The following is a 22,554-nucleotide window of genomic DNA, read 5'->3' as shown; positions in this document are numbered from 1 at the left end:
TAGAATCAGACCTGGAAGTCACTGTGGTTAATACAAATCTGGGAATCCCAGGGTGGCAATTTTAGAGCCCCCTTCCTGACTCAACCTGCAGGGCACAGTTTCCTGGGCTGATGGCGGAAGCCCTTGAATATGTCACAGCTGGTGTGTTAACCTGCTTCCAATTAGTGACAAGGACTTTAAGGTACTTTGGGAGGGAATGACTCCTACCACCCACTTCATTTCTATCAGTAACCTTTAAGATCTCTCTCAATAAAATCAAGAAAGGGAGTTTTTTTAATTGGCTCTGGCAAAGCGATCCTCCCCCAGTGCTTTCCTCCCAAAGCAGCCACTATATAAACCTTCCCCTTATTCTAACTAACCTGTGGATCCACTCTAAAAGAGGAATTCTGTTGCCAAGGGTCCAGCTGACATTGGTGGCAAGTAGTGCAGAGTCAGAGCCAGCCCTCAACAGGCCATCAAAGTTTGCTAGACTTTATTCTTTCTGCCCCAGAAGATAAATAGGTGACTAAGAGTCACTGGCTTTGCTCACAGGTAATCAAGTTGACAGGAATCTTGCCCATCTTCCAAGAGAGGTCAACCTTTCCTTGTGCCCTCACCCACCCCACAGGGCAACACTGGCACAGTAGCCCCTAGTCCCTAGGTCAGAGCTCAGTTTGAGGATCTCAAGCTATTATCCCTTTCTTTAATGGGAGAAACTTGCGTGATTCCATCTATTTCTCCGACCAGCCATCTCAGGCTTCAGGCCACATGGCAGGGTGGGACTGAACCAGAATCCACAAAGACGTGTAAACTGTGGGAATTCACCCTCCACCAAGGCCAAGTCAAACCAGAGAGGAGGTGGCCAGAGCTCCAAAACAGGGCGTGCCTCAGGCGTGCTAATTCAGATAAGCTTCCGAGCCTCTGGGAACCAGGAGGATTTGACAGATGGTCACGTTCTGAGGGGGTCTTGAAAATTCTGGAATGTAGTTACCAGGTAACCAATGAGTCAAGGGGATCGCCACATTCCAGCCCGCCACCCCCCACCTCCTAACAGAGCACAGTACTGTGAGCAAAAATGAAGCTAACAACTGGTTTTTGTTATTAAAAACAGGAAAGGCCAAGTGGTTGATAATGTCCAGAGAGGCCTGCTTTATTTCTTACTAGCATTTCAGGCTGGCAACATCAAATAACAGTCTAATTACCAACTAACTCGGTACCTCTGAACTACAAATAAACAATCCGATTTGGCAAGGAACAAGTCTCAACAGCTTCTGAGAGTGGGGCACTGGGCTGTGGATATAAGTGGTCTTGGTTGGCAAGTGCTGTAAATGGAGCCGAGGAATTGTTTAAGACCCAGACACCTGATTTGAGTAGGTGAAAACCTTGCAGATTCCCAGACCAAAGCCCTCCATCTGAAATCCTAAGAACTTAGTTGTCACAGTCATTCTCCTTTCTGTGGTTTTCAGCCCAAATAAGGGATCGAGCTACCTGGGCCTAGCAACTGTCTTCATTCCCAACGTAGGACACAGCTCCTTCTGCAGGACCTTAAGAAAAAGTTAGGCTTCTAGAAATTTCTGGCCTCTTTTAAGTCCTGCTTTGGAAAGAAAAGGGGATGACAGGGGCTACCAAAGGAGAGTGCAGGGAACTAATAGAGCTCCCACGACCCCCGGGAACATAGCCAAGACAGACGTCCCTGGCTAGGTGGTGTTCCACTAAGAACTCAGGGTTGAGTTTCTTGGGAAGACATCTAAGGGGAACAATTCATTAACAAAATTTAAGAGAGTAGGGGCTGTTCATGAGAAGGCAAAAACTTGGGAAAGGTGAAGACCAAGGGAAGAAAGATAGAAGAAAGGAATGAGAAGCTCTCAGCACATCTTAGGAGCTCAATCAAAGTAAGCAATCACTATATGGTTTATTACTTTAGCTACTTCTTTTCTCACCAGAAGAAAAACATGAGCTTCCTTTTAGATCTGAAGATCCCCTACCCAAGAGCCCACCAACAAGCTGCTGTTTTCAACCTCAGACCAAATGAGACTAAGTCACTTAGAACATGATGTTCTCACCGACAGCTCTAAGCTCAGGCCTACTGAGGATGTGGCCCTGTCTCTGCTCCACCTGCATGTATGGGGATCAATGGGCTGTTCCCTTCTGGCTGGCTTGGGCTCAGTTTGCGTGTGCTTACACAAGAGTCAAGACCAGAGCCGGTCCACTGTCCCTTGGTGCTGACTCTGGAGAAGAACACCCTGGCAGCTATTTCCCCAAGAACTATGCAGAGTGAGGCAGTCACAGTTCTGGCTGGGTTATGCATCCCCGCGGATCCTAAGCAGCATCTCCAAACATGGCAGGTTCTTCTGCTGCTGCGAGGATGTGCACCCTAGGGTGCTAGCTGAGGAGTTACGCAGAAAACAAGGCACCACAAAGAGGTTGGACACTTGGGTTGTGTGATTCAGGACACGCTGGAAAAGGCCAAGGGTGGAAAGAAGGAAGGGGAGGAGAAGGAGAAGACTGAGTCTTAAATAATGTCTCGTGAGGCCGGAGCCCCCTCTAGATGGGCTCTGGTTTGAGCTTTTCTGCTAGGAAGTCATTCACAAAGGCCTCCACGATGGCGGGGGTGATCTCCTCCACGTCCTTCACGTACTTGGCTCGGGCTGACATGTCCAGAATGGTGAGCAAAGGGGCAGCCTCGGGCAGGTTGGTGTAATCTCGCAGGGAGTCAGTCATATCATCCTGAAAATCGGCAGAAGGGAGAGACAACCTTTAAGTCTTAAAGAAAGAGAAAACAGAACCCCCCCCACCGCCAGGCCCGGGTCCCTCAGATGGCATGGGGGAAAGAACCACTCCATCTTCCCAAGGAGCAAGGCCCTCCTCCAGGAGAGACAGGCCTTCAGAACGGGGAGCAGTGCACCCTGCCTGCTCTGGGGAGCAGGGAAGCTAGTTGGGAAAACTCTGTATCACCCCAATCACCAGACAAGTCATCTTTCTTTACTGGCATGAAAACAACTTTAATGTGTACTTGCTTTAAAACTAATCTGATGTCCTTTGATTGCCTTTTTATTTATTTATTTTTTGATTGATTGCTTGTTTTGTGCAGGCAATTTTCAATTATTTGCAGCTCCCCTGTGGATTATCTGTGGCCAATCTGGCCAGCTCTGAAATGTTTTTAAATAGAAACAGCTCGCGGCCCCCTGTCGTTTCAGGGCAGGTGGAAGTCGCACAGCTGGCCAGTGTAGACGCCAATGCCACTGAACCTGGTTGCTTTATTCATCTGAGGAGGGAAGCTGACCCTTTGCCATACATTCCCAGCAGCTGTCCAGGTGAACCCCCCCACCCCAATATCAGATGTCACCTTATTTAAATATAAAAGAAATCAAAAGCCAAGGAGAAAGGATTTATAAGGTAACAACCACGTGAGATTACCTTTCACACCGCTGACCCTCCTGTAGGACCATCATAGAAAATGGCCTCTACATGCACAACAATCTAAACAAATGAAAAAAACCTGAGTGGCCCTGCAGAGAAAGGCCATGGGGGTTCCTTGCCTTAAATGGTGGTGGGCAGGAGGAATGAAACTTACAGCTCACCAATTCTGGGGCAAAAACATTCAGTTCTCAGAGGGCAAATCTTTAGGAAGATTCTTGGCTTCTTGGTGTTGACCTTTCCCTCCCCCCCCCCAAAACAGCACGTAATTCCCAGCAGCACTGGGTGATTCAACATCTCTGGCACGGTCACCCATATCAGGCCCTTCATAGGGGTTAATGAAAAATCTTCATGATAAACAGAGGGGAGACACGTGGACATCAAATACTGTGCATCTAATTCCCACCAGGAGGGACCAGAACAAGCCAATGCTACATGGCCTCCCCCGCCCCCCTACATACACCACAGGGAGATACAACTTTAATGTCTGAAGTCTTTGGAATTGTAATGAGTGTTAAACTTCAGAAGGGACAACTTCTGCCTCCCAGAGGACACAGAATCCAGACAGAAACAAGGGGTCCCCCTCAGCCCTGGGGTGAGGTGAGAGGGCCAGTGTCCTGGGCTCCGGGGGGTTCAGTCAGTGCCTGATGGCCCAGCTCCCCGAACCTGCTCACCCCACCCCCACACCCAGTATGTGGCCTTGCTTCAGAGCACAAGGACAGGGGACTAGACCAAAAAAGCTGCCAGGGACAGGAGCTCAGGTGAGGCTGGCAGGAGGAACGGGGCAGACAGGTGGTGCCTGGGGCAGCTGCCCTTGCACAACTTCCGGGTCCAGGGGCACTTCCTTCTTTGGCAGCCCATCATCCCTGTAGACTTGAGCCGGTCTGTTTTCCGGTCAGAGGAGTCCGAGCACTGTTGTGGAGTCACGCCTCCCGCTCAGGCCGCTCCCTGCCACCATCACTGTGTGACTCCCGAGTCGAGGTCTCCTCCCGGTAAGACGGATTTCAGACTCGCTCCTAACACCGCAGGCTGACGTGAGCGTGAACAAGCTCCGCGGCGCGGGGCCTGCCGCGCCTCGGACAAACCCGCTGTCCTCGCTGTGAGACAGAGTCAGGACTCGGTCGGCAGCTCGGGGCCGTGCGGCTCCCGCGAGATCGCGCACGTGACTCGCTGCGCGCGCTCCAGCCCCGCAGCGCCTTCCCAGCCCAGTCTCTAAAGCGGCCACGGGAGCCGGCCGGCCCCTTCGGCCCACCCAGCCCCTCCTGTTCCGCACCCATCTCTGCTCTGAGCCTTTCTCCAGGGGTCAGAGTCGAACAGATTCCCAGCGGCCTCCATTTGTGCTTTGTGTGGAGCGGGTGCTGTGGCCCCGAGGCAGGGCCCTGGGAACCTGCTTTGTTCCCCTCGGCCGGCGGCTGAGCAGGGGGTTTCAGCTCCCTGCCAGGGGCCCCACTGAGGGGGTGACGAATGGGTGATTCAGGGTGTTCGCTGGCCGCGGCCTCGTCTTCTCCATGCCTCTCCTGGGAGCCAAACGAGGCGTGAGGTGAGCACAGCGCTCCGAGCAACTGGAGGTAAAGGCGAGTGGCGGGAGGGCCTGGCAGCTTCATAAGGCCCGGCTGTCACTGAGGGCCACTGGAGGGGCGGCAGGGCAGCATGCGTGCTGGGTGACTCTTGGGGGTGGGACATGAGGTGGAGTGTCTGCACCAGCCGCGGACATTTTGCAGATTCTCAGGTTTTGCAGGATGTAGGCTCTCTCACCTCAAGGGAGCCTGTCCCCAACGGCTGGGTTTCTCACGCAGTGGAAAGTTCCCCAGTCATCCAGCGCAAACGCAGGCAGGCCTCAAGAGAGGGGCCTTGGGTGAAAGGGCGAGGGAATGTATGTCATTTCTAACCTCAGCAGTCTTCCTGGCTGGCTGGGTAACTGCAGGCCTGAGCTATAGCCCCCGGCCCCGTGCGTGGGATGAGACAAGCCAACTCTGAAGGGTCTTGGTCAGAGACTGACCAAGCAATTTTGTAAAGCGTCAAGGGCTGGTTCTGACCCAGCACCAAGAGAATAAGTTTTGATTACAAGGCTGCCTCTCTCCCCAAAAGCTCTGAAGGCCATTGTGGGTAGGAAGTTTGCAAGAGGGAGGCTCTATCCTAGGAAGGCATCCTACTGTGCTGAGGCTGCTGTGTGAGAAAGACGTGACAAAGGAAGCAGCAGAGGTAGGGTGGTCTTCAGGGACGAAGGACACACTTCTTACATTACATCTGCCTGTGGCTCTCCCAGAGGCAGTCAGCCTGGACCCTGGGACTTTCACGCATCCCTGGAGGCAGTGTCTCTCACATCCTAATACTCTGCCAGCTGAGCAAGCCAGCCAGGGCCAGGCCCTCCCACACCACTCACCTCGCCAGCCACAAAGAACAGAAGTGGGGCCTCCTCCTCTTTGGCTTTGTACTTGGCGATGATTTTCTCAGCTATTGGTTGGATCAGCTGTTTGGCGGCTTCAGACTCCCCGTCATCCTCAGAATCTGTGATGGGAGAGAAAGGGAAAAAGACGAGAAGAAACATGGGCTTTCCAAACAGATGGAGGCTCCCACCAAGTGAGCCCCAGTCCAGGCCCTGAGCTGCAGAAACACTGTGCACAGGCTCTGAATGAAAAAGAGCTTCCCCAAAGACCACTGGCACAAGAGTGTGTATACAAACACATTTCCACATGCATGTGCTGGCAGAGCGTGCTCGCACGGCATTCTCCTGCACCAACACCTTTCCTCACTGAATGGCCCTCACGTCCCTTTTCACTGAATTCTTCACCAACCCAAGGTTCTCAGGAATATATCTCTCAATCACAGAAAGAGAAGCCATGTCCTCGGATCACTGACTTCCTAGGGATAATGGCCAAAGAGCTGGAGGTGAGGGGCTGGGACTGTGGACCAGCAGAGGGGAAGCACCAAGGCTGCTGGAATGCTCATTTCCCAGCTTCCATGGGAGAACACCCTGACCAAGCTCCCAGAGCCCCCGTGTAAGGATCTCTGGCTCTTACTGAAATGGCCACAACTGGGTCCAAGGGCCTGTTCCCAGGGAGAGAGCAACATCCATGAGCAGCCAAAGGGTAGGGAGGGCAGGTTCCAGTAGGGGAATTTCACCTCCAAATGCTAAACCACCCAAGAGGCCCACAGTATATGGAGAAACACAAAAGGACATCCCCTGGCTCCATTTAATTAGCTTTGTGATGCTAGACACATCGCTTTGCCTTTCTGGGCCTGTTTCCACACCTGCAGGTGGCCAGTGAGGTTCCTAATTGTCCCTGGTTTCAGAATTGTTTCCCACAGGCCCCAGGATATGGGTGTGTGAACCCTAGAGCAGGCAGGACAGCCCCGTTGAAGGCTCCTAAAGTCCACCTCTCCCCAGGGGCCTTTGTCCTCCAAGCACAGAACCAGCCTGCAAGTCAGTTTGCTTAAGAACTTCCTTGGGTCTGTATGTTGGCACCACTCCTGAAGGACCTCCAAACCAGACTTGCAGAGAATGGAGGTAGAATGTTGCACCGACTCCCTGGTACCCTGCAGCGGAGAAGCACGTCACCGTCTCAGCCATGATCCGAGTACCCAAAATAATTTTGAATTGAAGCAGAGCAACAAGTCCGAAAGCAGAGGGTAAGGAAGCCCTTGGCCAGAAGGTGCTCGGTTTTTGCAAAAGGAGCCAGGTTTATCCCACAGGGCTGCAGGGAGCCTCGTGCTGAGGCTGGCCATGGCCACTCCCCTCCCCCACCCCAACAGCCCCTGGAGAAGTGCACAGGAACACACAAGATCCATGGAGGAGCCCCCCAGGAAGCCCTGGCCTAAGGGGGCCCAGCCCACCTCTTTCCAACCAGGCTGTGGGCATCATCCCTGCCTGACCTATTCTTCCCAGCTGGCAGTCTGGGAGAATGGAGGAAGCAACAGCACAGCAGCAGCTCCCAGAACACCTCCCACAGAGGGGGGAGCGCCATGAATAAATCATTGGGGTCAAAAGCAAGGCTGCTGGGGAGAGACAAAGGCCCCGGCTCCGCATTGTTAGTGACAGAAAGCAGCTGTCAGGACAGATGCCTCCCTGGTGAGGTCTGTCCTGTCCCTCCCACCCGCCCCCCAGGGCCCCCCTGAGCATCCTACCCACAAAAAGGACGAGGCAGGGGCCCTCATTGAGCTGCACAGCGTTGGAGTCGGAGAGCTCCAGCACGGGCTTGGGGTGCCACGGGAACTCCCTGCAGTCCTCGTCGTTGAGCACTTCCACCCGCCCCTGCCGCGTGATCACCTCCCCCTGCGGGTCCAGCACGATAAGTGTGGGGATGCCTGCAAGAGAGAGAGAGAGGAAGCTGGGCCAGCAGCCCATGGAGGGCAGGCCCTGGTGGGAGCGGGTAGGCTCCTTCCAACGATGCACGGGACAGAGCCAGCCTAGGCTCAGCTGCTGAACAGCCAAGTAACCTGGGCAAGTCAGTTCACCTGTCTGGGCCTCAGCAGCCTCACCTGCAAAACTCTGACTGTTTTAAGGTCCTTACCTGATTCCACTCCGTAAAGATCAAATGATAATACATTTTAAAGAACGTGACACAGGGGCATGCCATCCTGATGTGATCCCAAAGAAACAGGAGAACCACCCCCTATCTGTACCACGTCTTACCACATAAGGCAGGTGATGTAAAAACACACGCAGACACACAAACCAGCACAAATTAATCACACAGGCAAAAGGGCCCATAAGGAGCAACTGGGGTCCTGGAGAGGGAGGAGCCTGGAGGAGAAGGAGAAGGAGGACAGCTGGCTGCCAGCAGAGGGAGCCTCGTTGGCCTTTTGGCAGCCCCTACCCCTCACTCTGCAGCTCCAGCCCTGCAGCCCCTCCCCCCTGGGGAGGTCCTAATACCCCACTGAGGGGGACAGTTTGTGTCCCTTTCCCAACATCCCATGCAATGCAATACAAGGCACTCCTGCAAACGACATTCGTCCCCAAACTTACAGTCACAGCTGAAAAATCAGAACAAACCTCATCTTGGATTATAGTTTCATTTGGGTTTTCCCTATCACTGGCCTTCATATTCCTTCTCTCCAGCCTCATCCTCCAGCCAGAACCTCGCCCCTCCCCCCTCAACAGCAGCCCCAGCCCTGCCCTTCGGGGACACTTGTTCCTTCAGGAGAACAGCCCGTCCCCTCCCCCAGCCTCCAAGCCAAGCCCCTTCCAGACGCAGCTTCTCCTGGAGCTGACCAGAGCTTGAATTTTATATGGGCCAGTGAAAGCCAGAGCAATTTAATATTTATAGATTCTAAATTGTTCAGCCGGTAATTTGCTCCACTGACATTTTATTTCTCTGTGGGGGTGGGGAGGGATGCCGAGGTGTTAGAACTTGGGCTCTGGTGTTCAGTAACCTGCCGTGGCAGTGGGTGTGGTGGGTACAGTGGTCCCGGATGTGTCCGCAGAAGGAAGAAACTAATCCAGTATGTTCATACTTTAGAAGAAGTGGCTTGATGTGTTAGGGAACAGGTCCAGGAAGAAATGGCCCCCAAGGACTGCCATTCCCACCACATCATACACAGGCTCATGCTGCCCGGCCTCATGGGGGGCTTTTTTTAAAAAATATTTTTACTGAGAAATAGTCACACACATACAGTTCATCATGATATATAATCAGTGGCTCACAATATCATACTTAAGAACATAGTTGTATATTCATCACCATGATCATTTTTAGAACATTTGCCTCACTCCAGAAAAAGAAATTTAAAAAAAACCACCTCATACACACCCCCTTACCTCTCCTTTCACTGACCACTAGAATTTCAATCTACCCAATTTTTTTTACCCTTTGTCCCTCCCTATTATTTATTTTTTATCCTTATTTTTTCCACTCATTTGTCCATACCTTGGATAAAAGGAGCATCATACACAAGGTTTCTACAATCACATAGTCACACTGTAAAAGTTGTATCTTTATACAATCGTTTCAAGAATCAAGGCTACTGGAACACAGCTCAACAGTTTCAGGTACTTCTCTCCAGCCGCTCCAATACACCATAAACTAAAAAGGTGTAACTATATAATGCTTAAGAATAACCTCCAGGATAACCTCTCAATTCTGAAATCTCAGCCACTGACACTTTATTTTGTCTTATTTCTCTCTTCCCTCTTTTGGTCAACAAGGCTTTTTCAGTCCCCTGGGGGCCTTCTGAGATCTCTGGGCTCAGGGATTGGGATCTCAAGAGACTCTGGGTATTTCCAGCCTATTCTAACAGCTGCATCCTCTCCCCAGGTCTGGGGCCCACCACGGAGCCAGCCAGCTGGAGGGGAGTCCCCCGACACTGCCAATCACCAATCTGGAAAATGCTTTGGCCAAGTTCTTTAATCAGAGAGTTGGTGTGTTTCTGAAATTGGGTAATTACACCTAAGTTAAACCAGAGCACGCCCACTGCTACGAGGAGACACAAGCAGCAGGTCTGAGTGGAAGCAAGACTTTGGATAACAAGTTGGTACGTGGAGGACAAGCAGGCACAAGGTACGGAGAAGGGAAGAAAACTAAAAATTCAAAAGAAAAGCATCTCAATTCCTAGTTTGGTGCCTCAGTTTCTCCAAGGGGCTATTCTCAGGGGTCTTCTTTGTTCCCACACCAGCAGCCTGTCTCCAGGTTGGCAGGGTAAGGACGCAGGAGCCTCCAGTTGGTAGCTGAAGTCAAATGATTCCGCCCAGGGACAGTGCTCTCCTTCTTTTCCTGGGGTCTTCCCACCTCTTCCCCCATGGCTCCTCAAAAGCAAGGTCCCCTCTTGTGTTTGGTGCTTTGAACACCAAAGCCCAGCATCTAAGATAGCAGGGCACATGGGGATAGAGGCAGTGCCGGGTGTGTGACTGAGCTGTATACACAGAAATCAGCTCAGTAATTAACCAGTCAGACTTCCACCCAGAAAAGCCACATGTTTTTGGCATATGGATAACGGGGGAAGAATCCATGTGCCCCATGCCAAGCACGCGTCCATTACCTGGTCTTTGGATGGCTTGGCCCTAGAGCCCTGCATGTGTGCTGGCCTCCCATGATGAGCCTGGGCTGCAAAAGGGAAATGAGGATCTTCTGAAACTCTGCTGTCTCATTCAGCCCTCATCACCAGTGCCTGAGGGAATTACCATTACCCTCCTTTTACCAATGAGGTGACTGAGCCTCAGAGGTTACGTTACCTCCCCAAGGTCAATAAGTGGTCAAGTTGAGACTGAAACTGAGGGTTTGCTGGGGGCTCTCACAGCACCTGGCTTGGGAGCTGTCAACCAGAGCAAGGGAAGGCCCAGGTGTCTGCAGCTTTTGGCACCACCCACCTCTCCCTTCCCTTCCTCCCTCCATGTGCAGTCCCTGTTCCCTCAAGCACGCATTTCCCAAAGTAGAGACTTCTAAAGAGAAAAGAGAGCAAAGTCTCTAATGGGAATCTTAAAGGGAATGAAAATGTCTAATAGGGAGCTTTATATAAAATAACTTCCATACCAGCAAAGAATGTCTCTTGATCAGAATGAAAAAGGAGCAGCTTATTTCTGCTTTGCTTGAACCTGTCACTGATTTTCCTAGCTTGGATGGTCGGGATGGTTGAGAGAAAAGAACTTTTAGAATCTTAGGAAGATCAGGCAAGTCTCAGGTTAACCTCTTGAAGCCTTATTTCCATAGCCGTAAAATGGGGATAATGATAGTTTCCTAGCTTATTTGGTTGTTGTGAGGGATAAACAAGATAACGAGGGTATAATGCTTTCTACAGAGTACCTGATATACAGTAAGTGCTCCATCAGTATTAATTCAGTCTTATTTTTATCATCAGTAAGTTGATTATTTAGCTCATTAGAAGGCCAAGATATCGTCCTCGGATGAGATAAACAGAAACCCCAACACTGGGTTAGAAGTTAGCTAAGGACACAGAATACAGCGACACCGTTGGGGTCACATGAGAGCTGCCACGAGCCAGCAGTGATGGCGTGGCATCTGCAGTGTCGGGTTGATGCTCTTCCTTGGAACATCTCTGTTCCTAGAGAAAGTTTCAGCCCCAATCTTGTTTGGTCCCTGTCCTGGGGATGTGGGCTGGGCCACTAGCAGTGCCCAAGAGTCCTTTTCACCTCCGTTAAAACCTCCAGTAGAAAGACCAAAAGCCTAAGAAGCCAGCTCCAAGCTTCCTCCTCCTGGGAGGAGCCTACCTGTGAGTATTTGGAACAACCTCAGAGCCACCCCATACTTCATTTTGGCTGCTTTTCTATTGCCAAGGAAACAGGGAGTTTGGAAGTTGGTGGGAACTTAAAGTAGAGAGTTTCAAGTACAGGACCCTGGAGGGGAGGGAAGGAGGAGCCAGGCAGGGTATAACCCTGACAGCCTTCTCTGCATCTAGATGGCACCATAATCTGAGGGTGCTGAGAACAATTATCCCAAAGAGAGCTGGGAGGTGGGAGGGGAAATGGGAGGAAAAGTAAACCCTGATCGGGAAGGGCAGGTCATGGCACATCGGCAGGCTAGAATATTATGTGATCATGAAAACTGTCAGTATGAAGACTGTAGGAACATAGAAAATGTTTGGTATATAACATCCAATGAAAAATGGAGAATACATAGTGCTATATGTACAACGATTACAACTACATCAAAGTCTTTGTGTTTGTGGAAAGAGACCAAAAGGGACTCAGGAAATTGAAAACAGTTGGGTTAGTAAGGCAGGAATGTGGGTGAGATTCTATCTATATCATTTATATCTGTATCTATATCTATATATCTCCTTCCCTTCCATTCATCCATTCACCTGTCTGTATTAGTTTGTTGAAACTGCTACAATGCGATATACCAGAAATAGAACAGCTTTTAAAATGGCAATGTAATAGTTACAAGTTTACAGTTGTAAGGCCATGAAAATGTCCAAATTAAGGCATCAACCAGAGGTTACCTTCACTCAAGAAAGGCTGACGCCATCTGGAACACCTCTATCAGCTGGGAAGGCACGTGGCTGGCATCTGCTGGTCCTGGTCCCCATTCTCCTGCTTCCTGCTTCTGATGCCAGTGGTTTCCTCTCTAAGTGCCTGTGGGTCTCACTTAGTTCTTCCAGACACTCTGGGTTCTGGCTTGTTCAGCATCTCATGGGAATGGGGCATGGCAAGGACTGCTGGGCTTCAAGTATCTCCAAACATCCATGTCTCTGTTAGCTCTGAAGCAGCTGTTCTCCAAGCATCTGCATCTGAGCTTTCTTCAAAATGTTTCCCCTTTAAAGGTCTCCATTAACTAATCAAGACCCACCATGAATGGGCAGAGTCACACCTCCATCTAACCCAAAGGCCATACCCACACTTGGCATGCCACATCTCCACGGAGATAATCTCACCAAAGCCCCACCCATAACTAGGAGCACTATGTCTCTGTGGAGATAATCTAATGAGAAGGGTTTCTGCCCTACAATATTGAGCAGGATTTAAGGCCATGGCTTTTCTGGAATACACAACACTTTCAAACTGGCACATTATTTATACTGAGTTTTCTTAAATGGTATTATGATAAATCTATTAATATAAAATAAAAATCAAGCAATAACTAAACAGCAGTAGGGCTGGAATTGAAAGGGCAAATACAAATCATTTCCTTGGCCTTATCAGCTGCCAGGTTCCATTCCATTGGAGCTCTCTTCTTTTTCTCCTCCTCTTCTTGGCTCCCCCCAAACCTTCTCATGCTTAGATAGTCAAAGGAGGGAAGGAGGCAGTGGATGGTGATGCTCAGAGAAACCCCTTGGAGATGAAAGGGATGGGATGGGCCTACCTGATCTTGGCCAGCAGGACCGAAAGCTACACAGACAGGTGCCTGTGCCAGGAGACATGCACAAAGACATGGAAACACCTCAGTGTCCATCAACAGTGGGACCAATAAATTGGCAAAGTCATGCAACGAAACACTTTTCAGCACTGGAGATAAATGATCTAGATATAAATATCAAAATGGATAAATCTCAAAAACATAATGTAAAGCAGAAAAACAAGCTGCAGAAAAACAAGATGCACGTCAGCATCTGAGTATGTGTCTAAAAAACACACAAAGCTATACTATGTAAATACAATGCAGTAAAAATACAAAAACAGATTCTGAAGATACACATTAAATTTATGGTAGTGCTTCCCCCAGGGAAGAAGGAAGGAGAAAGGCACTGCAGAAGAGTAAATGAAATCTCATCTTTGTCTATAATGTTCCTATTCATTTTTGTTTCAAAAGCCTGAAGCAAATATATCAATTCTGGGTGGTAGTCTCACGGGGATTTGCTACATTATTTTCTTTCCTGTTCCTTTTTTTTATTTATTGTTCTCTAAACATAACAAAACAACACAAAGCCGCTCAGCAGGTCCCCAGAAGCCACCCTCCCGCAGGCCAGCAGGGCCAGCCCCCAGCAGCCTGCACTGCCCTCTCTATACTGAGATTTGTCTATACAAAAGCACCAGAATCGGTCCCTTGCCATCTAACTGATTGAAAAATACAATCTCTAAATGTTTTGTTTTTATATAAAATAAACAGGATTCTGTTTCAAATCCATTTCTTGAACGGGGCAAAGAAGAGGGTCAAGTAAGGCAAAGAGAGAAGAGAAGGAAGGGAAAATGGAAGAGGAAGGAAGGAATAAGAGAAGGAGAGAGGAAAAAGCAGAAGGATAAGGAACAGAACAAAAGGGAAGCAGAAGTAGATCCTGGAGGAGCAAGCTGCCCTCAAGCTGCCCTGTCCTCAGGCACCCAGCAGCCGTGAGGCCCTGCTGAGGCTGCTCTCCTGGCACCAGGACAGGCATCTGCTCTGGGCCCTGCACAGCCCTTAGGCTGTTTGCCATAGGGAGGCGAGGGCCCCTAACCCAAGAAACAAGGGGCTCTAAGCTTCCCTGCAAGGAACATCATGTCCTCTGACAGCCGAGGATTAGTTTGACAGTTGCTAATGGGATTTACCTTTTGCCAAGTATGCCTAAACAGTTTCCTAAGAAAGGCATTTTTAAACAGCTTATAAGGCTATGAATTCCCCAGTCTGCCTAAAAGCGCTGGGAATATAGAGGGACTACATCTTGGGGTAACCCAGCTACTCTCATGAAACAAAGGAACTGGGAGGAGGCCAAACGCCAGGCTCTCGGGATCCTTGGTGAACTCTAGGGGGAACGTGACAACTGCTGACTCACACAGCCCCAGCCACAGTCCAAAGCACCTAAAGGGTACTAGTGACCAGTTGGGGGCAAACCCATCATCAAGGTCTGTGGCAAGGCCTGCCACCTTGTGAAAAGGATGGCTGCAGGGGTACAACCTCCAGATGCAAACTCTCCCACCCCCACCCTGATGACATGGCTCAGCAAACTGTCAGCATTCTGCAAGGCCTCCTTCAGCATGTTGGGTGAATCGAGGACCCAGAGAAGCCCTAAGCCAACCTCCAGGATGCTTGGAGGATTCCAGGATCCTTTTGCATTTTCTACTTCCATCCAGGCCTCTCAGGACAACAAGATGCTCTGTCCTCATTTGCCTCAATATATAAAGTGACTATCCGATCAAGTTATTCCCTCGGTGAAAGGCACAGAGACAAGCTGGGGTGGACGAGGCTCACCTTGGGTCCTGGCTGTGGAAGACCACCAGGTGCTGCTCCCTGGAAGCACCCTTCATCGGAATGCTTTAGGATGAGTCAGAGCGTGGAGGGAGAGCCCAGGACACACAGAGCAAGGCAAACAGGAAGCATGGGCTCTCCCAGAAACAGCCCTATGGGATTTGCTGAAGACCAGACACTCTTAAACAGCAGGAAACCTGCGTTGGCTCTGCATGTGTGTATATATCATACATACATCTAAACATGCCAGTCGAATGACTTTGGAAGTTGTAATCGGAGTCACACAAAACTCAGAAATATTCAGAATTCAATAAAAAATCATTTTAAGAGTTTTGTGATACTATGAAGCAAATGAAAGAAAATCCAATTCTCAAGCTCAAAGGTATTTAGAGCTAAACTGGAGACATTTAAATGTCCTCAAAGGCAAAGAAAAGCAAAATTCAATGAAGGGATGGCATAGCCTGAGTAAAAGGCACTGGCTTCCAAGATTAGAGGGAGGAATTCAGAAATGACACCACTCAAACCAAGGATGGGGACTGCAAGAGCTTGGGAGGCAAAGAAACCATTGCATTTGGAGGGCAAGGATGCAGGTAGCAGTTGAAATGTGTCCTGAATGCTGGACATACAAACTCAACAAGCTGAGACGATGCCTCCAAAATGCTTGGAATGATTATTTCCTTGTTAAGCAAGCACCTTGCAGACCTAGGAAGATCTAAAAGTAAGTTCAGAAATGTGTCTCACACCTGTGGTAATAAGTGTTCTTTTGTTGAGGACTCTGCATATTTGGTATTTAATTTCAGTATTTGCATTTATTTAAGAAAATGTGGCTTATGAGAGCATGAGCTCGGCCCTGTAAGCCCAATGTAAAATGTATAAATGAGAAACTGAATCAGACTTGTGATTTTTAAAGTTGAAGTGCACTAGTAGTACCACCACATTTAAGAGAACTTAAAAAACACTATATTCTGAACTCACTGCCCTCCCCCTCCTATGTGGGACATGACTCCCAGGGGTATAAATCTCCCTGGCAACGTGGGACATGACTCCCCGGATGAGCTTGGCCCTGGTATTGTGAGATTAAGAAAGCCTTCTTGATCAAAAGGGGGGAAGAGAGAAATGAAACAAAATAGTTTCAGTGGCTCACAGATTTCAAGCAGGGTCAAGAGGTCATCCTGGAGGTTATTCTTATGTAGTGTATAGATATCCCTTTTCAGTTTTTGATGTATTGAAGAAGCTAGAGGAGAAAACCTGATACCACTGAATAGATTCTTGAAGATGATTGTATTAAAAAAAAATATATATATATATATATAGCTTTTAAGATGTGTGTGTGATTGTGAAAACCTTTGTGACTGACACTCCCTTTATCCAGTGTATGGAAAGATGAGTAAGAAAATAAAGACAAAAATAAATAAATAAATAATGGGGGGATAAAGGGTATGGGATGTTTGGGGTGTTCTTTTTTTTTTTTTTACTTTTATTATTATTTTTTTGAGTAATGAAAATGTTAAAAAATAGACTGTAATGATGAATGCACAGTATGATATATGATCATACTATAAACCACTGATTGTACACTTTGGATGACTATATGGTATGTGAATATATAATATACATATCAACAAAATTGCATTAAAAATCACCATATTTATAAGCTTAATTTATTAGAGTTAACAGACTTATTTAAGCACTTAGGAAAAATTTGTTTGTTCTTCAGCTAAGTAAAGTACTTTTTAAAAATTTAAATTTATGGGTGGGCCACAGTAGCTCACTGGCAGAGTTCTTGCCTGCCATGCCAGAGATCCGGGTTCGATTTCCGGTGCCTGCCCATATAAAAAAATTTTTTAAAATTTTTAAGTTATAAATTCAGTTTAAAGTGTTTAAAGGAGTTTAAGTTGGCCCAAACATTACTTAAAAAAAAAAAAAAACACCTCATAAGTCATCACCCTAGACATATACATAAATTAACAAAATTTAAAAATCAACATTAGAAGCTAAGTAATGTCTAAGTTTTGGTATTTTTATTTCTACATTTAAAATTTTAAAATCCAAGCAAATCTCTGAATAATCTTTTCTGTTTAGAACAGTCTCCCAGGAAACTCCCCTTTGCTGGCACAAGCACATGCGATTCTGCTTCCAGACAAAGGGGTGGGGGAAAGACTCAGACTGACATGGGAGGGTGGGGGAGTGGGGATGGGGGCGGCAGCCCCAGAGTCCAGCTCCCAGCTCCTCTGATGTGGACTGTGGAGGCCAGGAGTGTCCTGGTTTTCCTGTACCAGCTTCTGAGCATCTGGATCAAGATCCTCCCAAGCAGGAAGCCTGGAGGGGCTATGGGGCTCCCCCAGGACAATCGTGTCCTTCAGCTGAGGAAATTGAGGCCCCAAAAGGGAAGTGAGCGTAGAGTCACATGGCCGCTCAGCAGCAGAGCTGAGACTGGGATCCTAAAGGGCGCTGTGAATGGAGCCATGGTGTGGATGTGAGGGGCACAGCATGGCCAGTGCCCATCCCGGGAGCCCCCACTCCACCCTTTGCTTCTCTGGGGGCTCTCTCCATCCCCTAGCTGAGGGCAGAGGCAAGGTGTCTTTTCTTTCCTTAGCATCTGGTGTGATGCCAGGCACAGAGAAGGCACCCAAGGAATGCTGGCTGAAAGAAGGCATAATCAAACAAGAAAGGAAGAATGAACAGAAAAGGAAAGAGGAAGGGAGGAAAAGAAACCCTGACTGGGATCTTTGTATCCTGGGCCCACTAGGGGAGAGCCCTGTCCTAAAGGAGTCACCCACCACTCACCCAGTAGAAAAGAGAGCCACGAAAACAACCGCACAGGGATGCGATACTGGTACAGCTGGCATAAGCGCATGAGGTCAGAAGAGGAAGCATCTACTCCAGCATGGGTGCTGAGGCAGGTGCTGCAGGAGGAAGCATTTGAGCTTGAAAATGGTGATGGAAGAGGGGGGAGGGAGGGCATGAGATGGAGGGGCTGGGGCAGGTTGGCAGGTACTGAGAAGCTGTAGAGTTTTCTAGGATGGGAAGGGGGGAACAGGGAGAAACAGGTCTGCAGAAGTATTCGGGACTAGACTGTAGACAGCTCTGGAATACCAAGCCATGGAATCTGGACTCTAGTGCATGGGCAGCTGCCAAAGCCTTCCAAGAGACAGAGAAACACCACTCAGGGCACAGCTTTTGAAAGGTTCACCTGGAGGTGCTCTCACTTGCTGGAGCATATGGTGGTGTGGGACAGAGGAATGGAGGTGTTCCGGGTGGCGTGGAATCAGGAGAACAAAGGGAGATAAGTGGAGGGCCTGGGAAAGGCCCCTGTTGGGGAGATGGGCAGAGAAGGAGAAATCCAAGCAGCAGTATGGCAGGGAAAAGCAGGAGAGAGCAGGTGATGTGAAAAGAGAGGGGCAAGCAGAGAGGACTGTAGGCGAAGCCCCAAGTGTCAGAAAACAAATAAAGGAAGAAGAGAAGAAGTGGGGCGACTGGATTGCAAACATTTACCCTCACCAGTCTTAAGCTTAAAGCCAGTCTTAAGCTTTGAAATGTGTACATGTTGGCTGACTGCCAAATTGATTCTCAAACCCGGACCTCTCTTCCACCTACAACCTGCCGGATCCATGCTGCCCCTTGGATGTCTATGGGTATCTCAGACCCAACATGAGCAAAATTAAACTGCTATCCACGCGATCTCCCCACCATCTCTGTCCACCCTGCATCCCCACACCTATCTACACGCGTTCCACCCTCCTACTTGCTTAGGAAAAAAAACCCTGGAGTCGTCCCTGGCTCTTCTTTTCTCTTCACACCCACATTCAATCTGCGTGCAAATCCTAAGGCCCTACATTCAAACATTCCAGTGGCCACGTTTCCTGAAGATGACTGTATGATGATATGGCTGTCGCAGTGTGACTGTGGTTGTGAGAGCCTTGTGTCTGATGCTCCTTTTGTCTACCTTATCGACGGACAAGTAAAACATACAGATTAAAAATAAATATTAATAGGGGGAACAAATGTTAAAATAAATTTAGTAGATTGAGATGCTGGTGATCGGTGAAGGGGAGAGGTAAGGGGTATGGTATGTATGATATTTTTTCTGTTTTCTTTTTATTGCTTTTCTGAATTGATGCAAATGTTCTAAGAAATGATCATGATGATGAATATACAATTATGTGATGAAAAAAAGAATATCCATACTGTATGTTGATTGGTTTTATTAATAAAAAAATTTTTTAAATAAAAAAAAAAGCCAAAGTCTGATCAAAGGCCCTTTGTGGCGTGGCACTAGTAAGTAATCCTGCAAGGCCTGAGGGGGAATAGGAGCCAGGAGACAGGTGAGTTGGGTCCTGCCGTGGAGCCCGATGGGGCACGTACAGCTCTGAGTCCTGGGCTGAGGCCTGGTCACTGTGTGTGCCCAGTGATTCCATCAGAAATATCAGTGGACCACCCGCTGCTGGGATTTCTTTTCTGGTCTAGCTTAAATGTCACAATTGCATTGATCTCCCCTTAATTCCTTAATCAAAACTTTCAGAAGTCCAAAGGGTCAAGTCCTAAGACCTCAGATGGTACTACTACTCTCTATGATGTGGCACTATCACCTCTTGGCCCACTCTGCCCCTACAGCCACCAAGGGCACTCCTGCTTTGAGGAATGCCCCAATCCCTCTATCCAATCCCAACCATTCTTTAATGCCCTTCTCCAGAACCCCCTCCTCCAGGAAGCCTCCCTGGCTCCACAGCTCTAAACCAGAATCCTCTGAACCCAGATTATTCATTCCATTACAGGGCCCTTCATGACATGTGGCCTTCAGATGGATCCTGTGTTGCTCTTTTGCACACTCTAATATTACTGGGCCTTAGTGTCTGTCTGGTTTAACAGCACCAGAAGCAAACAGAATCGGGGCTAGCCGGCAATGTCCAACAGGCTGTTTGCAGAAATGAGTCCTGAGACTTAGCACAAGAGGTCAGTGATCAGGTATGTAGTTGGCACAAAACACTATGCCAGGGAGAAGATGTGAATGACAGAATGAGGTAGCAGGAGGCGGGGAGCTGGACAAGTAGGCTGAGTTGGGTGCCAATGCTGAAGAGAGACAACGGCAAATGGCGGGGGAGTGTACAGCATGGAGCCATCAGACAAGGAGAAGTGGGAGAGGCCAGGTGTAGGGCTGGGCTGCAGAGGACACGCACTGGCCTGGGCTGGGTTCTGGATGAATCTCGCATCCTTTTAGTGTGGCTTGGCTGGCTGGCTGCTGCTGCTCACCCACACACTGAGCCTCTCTGGGTCAGCTTTCTGATCCTCAGCTGAGGGCTCCTTGGAGTCAGGGACCACAAACATTTTTCTCATTCCCATATGTCAGGGCCTTAAGAGGTTGCATCCAATAATCGAATCTGAAAACTCTCAATTTTCTTCTTTCTCAGTTGTGGTCACCCACTCTGGCTGCCTGGGCTACACCTAACAACGGCAGTCATCTAGGTTCACAATATTTATATGTTTACAACCAGAGAATCAGAAAGTAGATTTCCTTCTTGTGTTCTCTGAAGGCAGACAGAAAACTACCAATTTAATTTTTTTTACATTTTTACATTTGCTAGCGTTTTGCAGAAAGGCCCCTTCTAGCCTTAGCAGTGGGTGTCCCAAGATTCTATTGAATCTTGACCTTTCCTTGCAGGATTGCTGTTCTGTGCCCCCCATCCACCCCAGAGTCCTTACCAGCATCTCACAGAGCACAGTGGGGGCGCAGACTGCTACCCCCGAACTAGTTATGCATTATAAAGAGTATCCTTTGGTAATTTATTAGTTTCAGATGATCCCAAGACCTCAGCCTTGACTACCAGGAATAGTGCATCCTACTGGCCCACATGCCCAGAGACAGGCAACTCCCTGCCCCGAAGAGGAAAACAGTCTGCTCCCATGACAATGTAGTGCTTAAAAAGAAAATGCCTCTCCCAGAAACCCCTTTGTTGCTCAGATGTGGCCTCCCTCTCTCTAGGCCCAATTTTGCAGAGAAAGTCATTGCCTTGCCCCTGCATGGGACATGACATTCATGGGTGAAGGTCTCCCTGGTGGCATGGGGCATGGCTCCTGGGGATGAGTCTGGTCCTAGCACCGTGGAATCGACAATGCCTTCCAGACCAGGTGGGGAAGAAGGGGAAGAGGTGTAATAAAATAGGGCATCAGTGGCCAAGAGAGATCAAATGGAGTCAAGAAGCTATTCTAGAGGCTACTCTTAGCTAGTGCTGACTGCCATGGTTTGTTAAACCCCAACCAACATCAACCTGTTGACTCTTGAGAACACCTAGGGCTCAAACTGAGACTCTGTAAAGGTTTCATGCACGAAGTTTGCTTTCCTGGAACCTATAATTTCTGGAGGGTTCCTAGGTCAGATAAATCCTGAAACCTAGAGGGACCAGCCTCTCCAAGATTTTCAATTAGTTACATCCCCCTATCCTTTAGTGTCGACACCCCTTCTCAACATGAAAAAGTCAGAACAGGCATTGCCCAAAAATCCCTATAGATTGGGAGAAGGATCACAGGAAAAGGAAGGGGTATAACAGAGAGAATAGGATTTGGCAAACAAGTATGGCTGCTGTATCATTATATTAATATACCTTCTAGCCTCCAGTGTTTAGGAGCAGCTAGAAGGAAAAATCTGAAATCGTGGAATAGTAGCCCTTGACCAACTCTAGGATCTACTCTGTAACTACTAGATGAAGTGTGCTTTGAAAATTATTGCTTTGTTTTTTCCTTTGCTTTGTATATATGTTCTATTTTACCATAAAAAAACATTAAAAAGAAAATGCATCTACCTGGAGGGGGTCTCCTGGCCAAGTAGGCTCCACTCTCTGGGACAAGTGTCAGCCTTCTAAAGTCCTCATACAAAATGATATTTATCTGACCAACACTTTTTAGTTCCTAAAGATGGGCATTGGGTTGCCCTTCTAGCTTCTTATTTTTCCCCAGGCTCAGGGCAGAGTACTGTTAGTTGGAGCTCAAGAACTAGAATACTATGCATTTAACTTTACCCCACCTTTTCTTCCAAAAAGGATTTGAGGAGGCTTTAAAATGCATGATATAATCCAATAAAAATAGGTGAAAATATTACCCTGAAGGGAAAACAAGGAAGAAAGAGAAAATGGAGTTGTTTTGTCAAGGTAAGCAATAGAAATAGTAAGCTTTGCAAAACTGTTAAAGGTACTTAGAAATTCAGCTCTGCAATTTTCTAGTTGCTAAAACAAAGAAAGAACTGATCCTGGATGAAATTCAAAGGGTTCAAAAGATTAAAAAACAAAAAACAAAAGCCTACCACCTGCTCACAAGAAGCTCAGCTTTTGCTTGGCACTAAAGAATAGCTTCCTGAGAATAAATCCCTAAAAGTGGGATTTCTAAGTTAAGGGTTTTATAGATATTTCTAATGTATTACTAAACTGCACTCTGGAAACGCTGTCCTGATTTACACTCTTACCAGCAGTTGATCTCTTCAACACACTTGGGTTTGTTTGTTTGTTTGTTTGTTTGTTTTGGAGGGGGTGTGATTCTGAAAATAAGACATGCAATTTCAGAGTTTTCATGTGTAAATCAACAAAATAAATTATGCTGAATATTCTTCATATCTAAAGTG

The 22,554-nt window shown here is 48.1% G+C and overlaps 1 protein-coding gene across 3 annotated transcripts in view; it reads right to left on the bottom strand.

Moving 5' to 3' along the window:
* Window positions 1-1,104: 1,104 nt before the first annotated feature.
* Window positions 1,105-22,554, bottom strand: part of NXN (nucleoredoxin) — a 180,131-nt gene continuing 158,681 nt past the window's right edge. For all 3 annotated transcript variants that reach the window (XM_077165442.1, XM_077165444.1, XM_077165445.1), the window contains exons 6-8: window positions 7,522-7,701; window positions 5,780-5,904; window positions 1,105-2,706 (exon numbers count right to left, since the gene is read on the bottom strand). In XM_077165442.1, the coding sequence (XP_077021557.1) occupies window positions 2,524-2,706; window positions 5,780-5,904; window positions 7,522-7,701 (488 nt within the window). In that variant the 3' untranslated portion in view covers window positions 1,105-2,523. The remainder of the gene's footprint in view (window positions 2,707-5,779; window positions 5,905-7,521; window positions 7,702-22,554) is intronic.

Source organism: Tamandua tetradactyla, chromosome 6 (assembly GCF_023851605.1).
Source record: "Tamandua tetradactyla isolate mTamTet1 chromosome 6, mTamTet1.pri, whole genome shotgun sequence".
In the NCBI taxonomy this organism is placed as follows: domain Eukaryota; kingdom Metazoa; phylum Chordata; class Mammalia; order Pilosa; family Myrmecophagidae; genus Tamandua; species Tamandua tetradactyla.
This window is presented reverse-complemented; position numbering and strand designations above follow the sequence as displayed.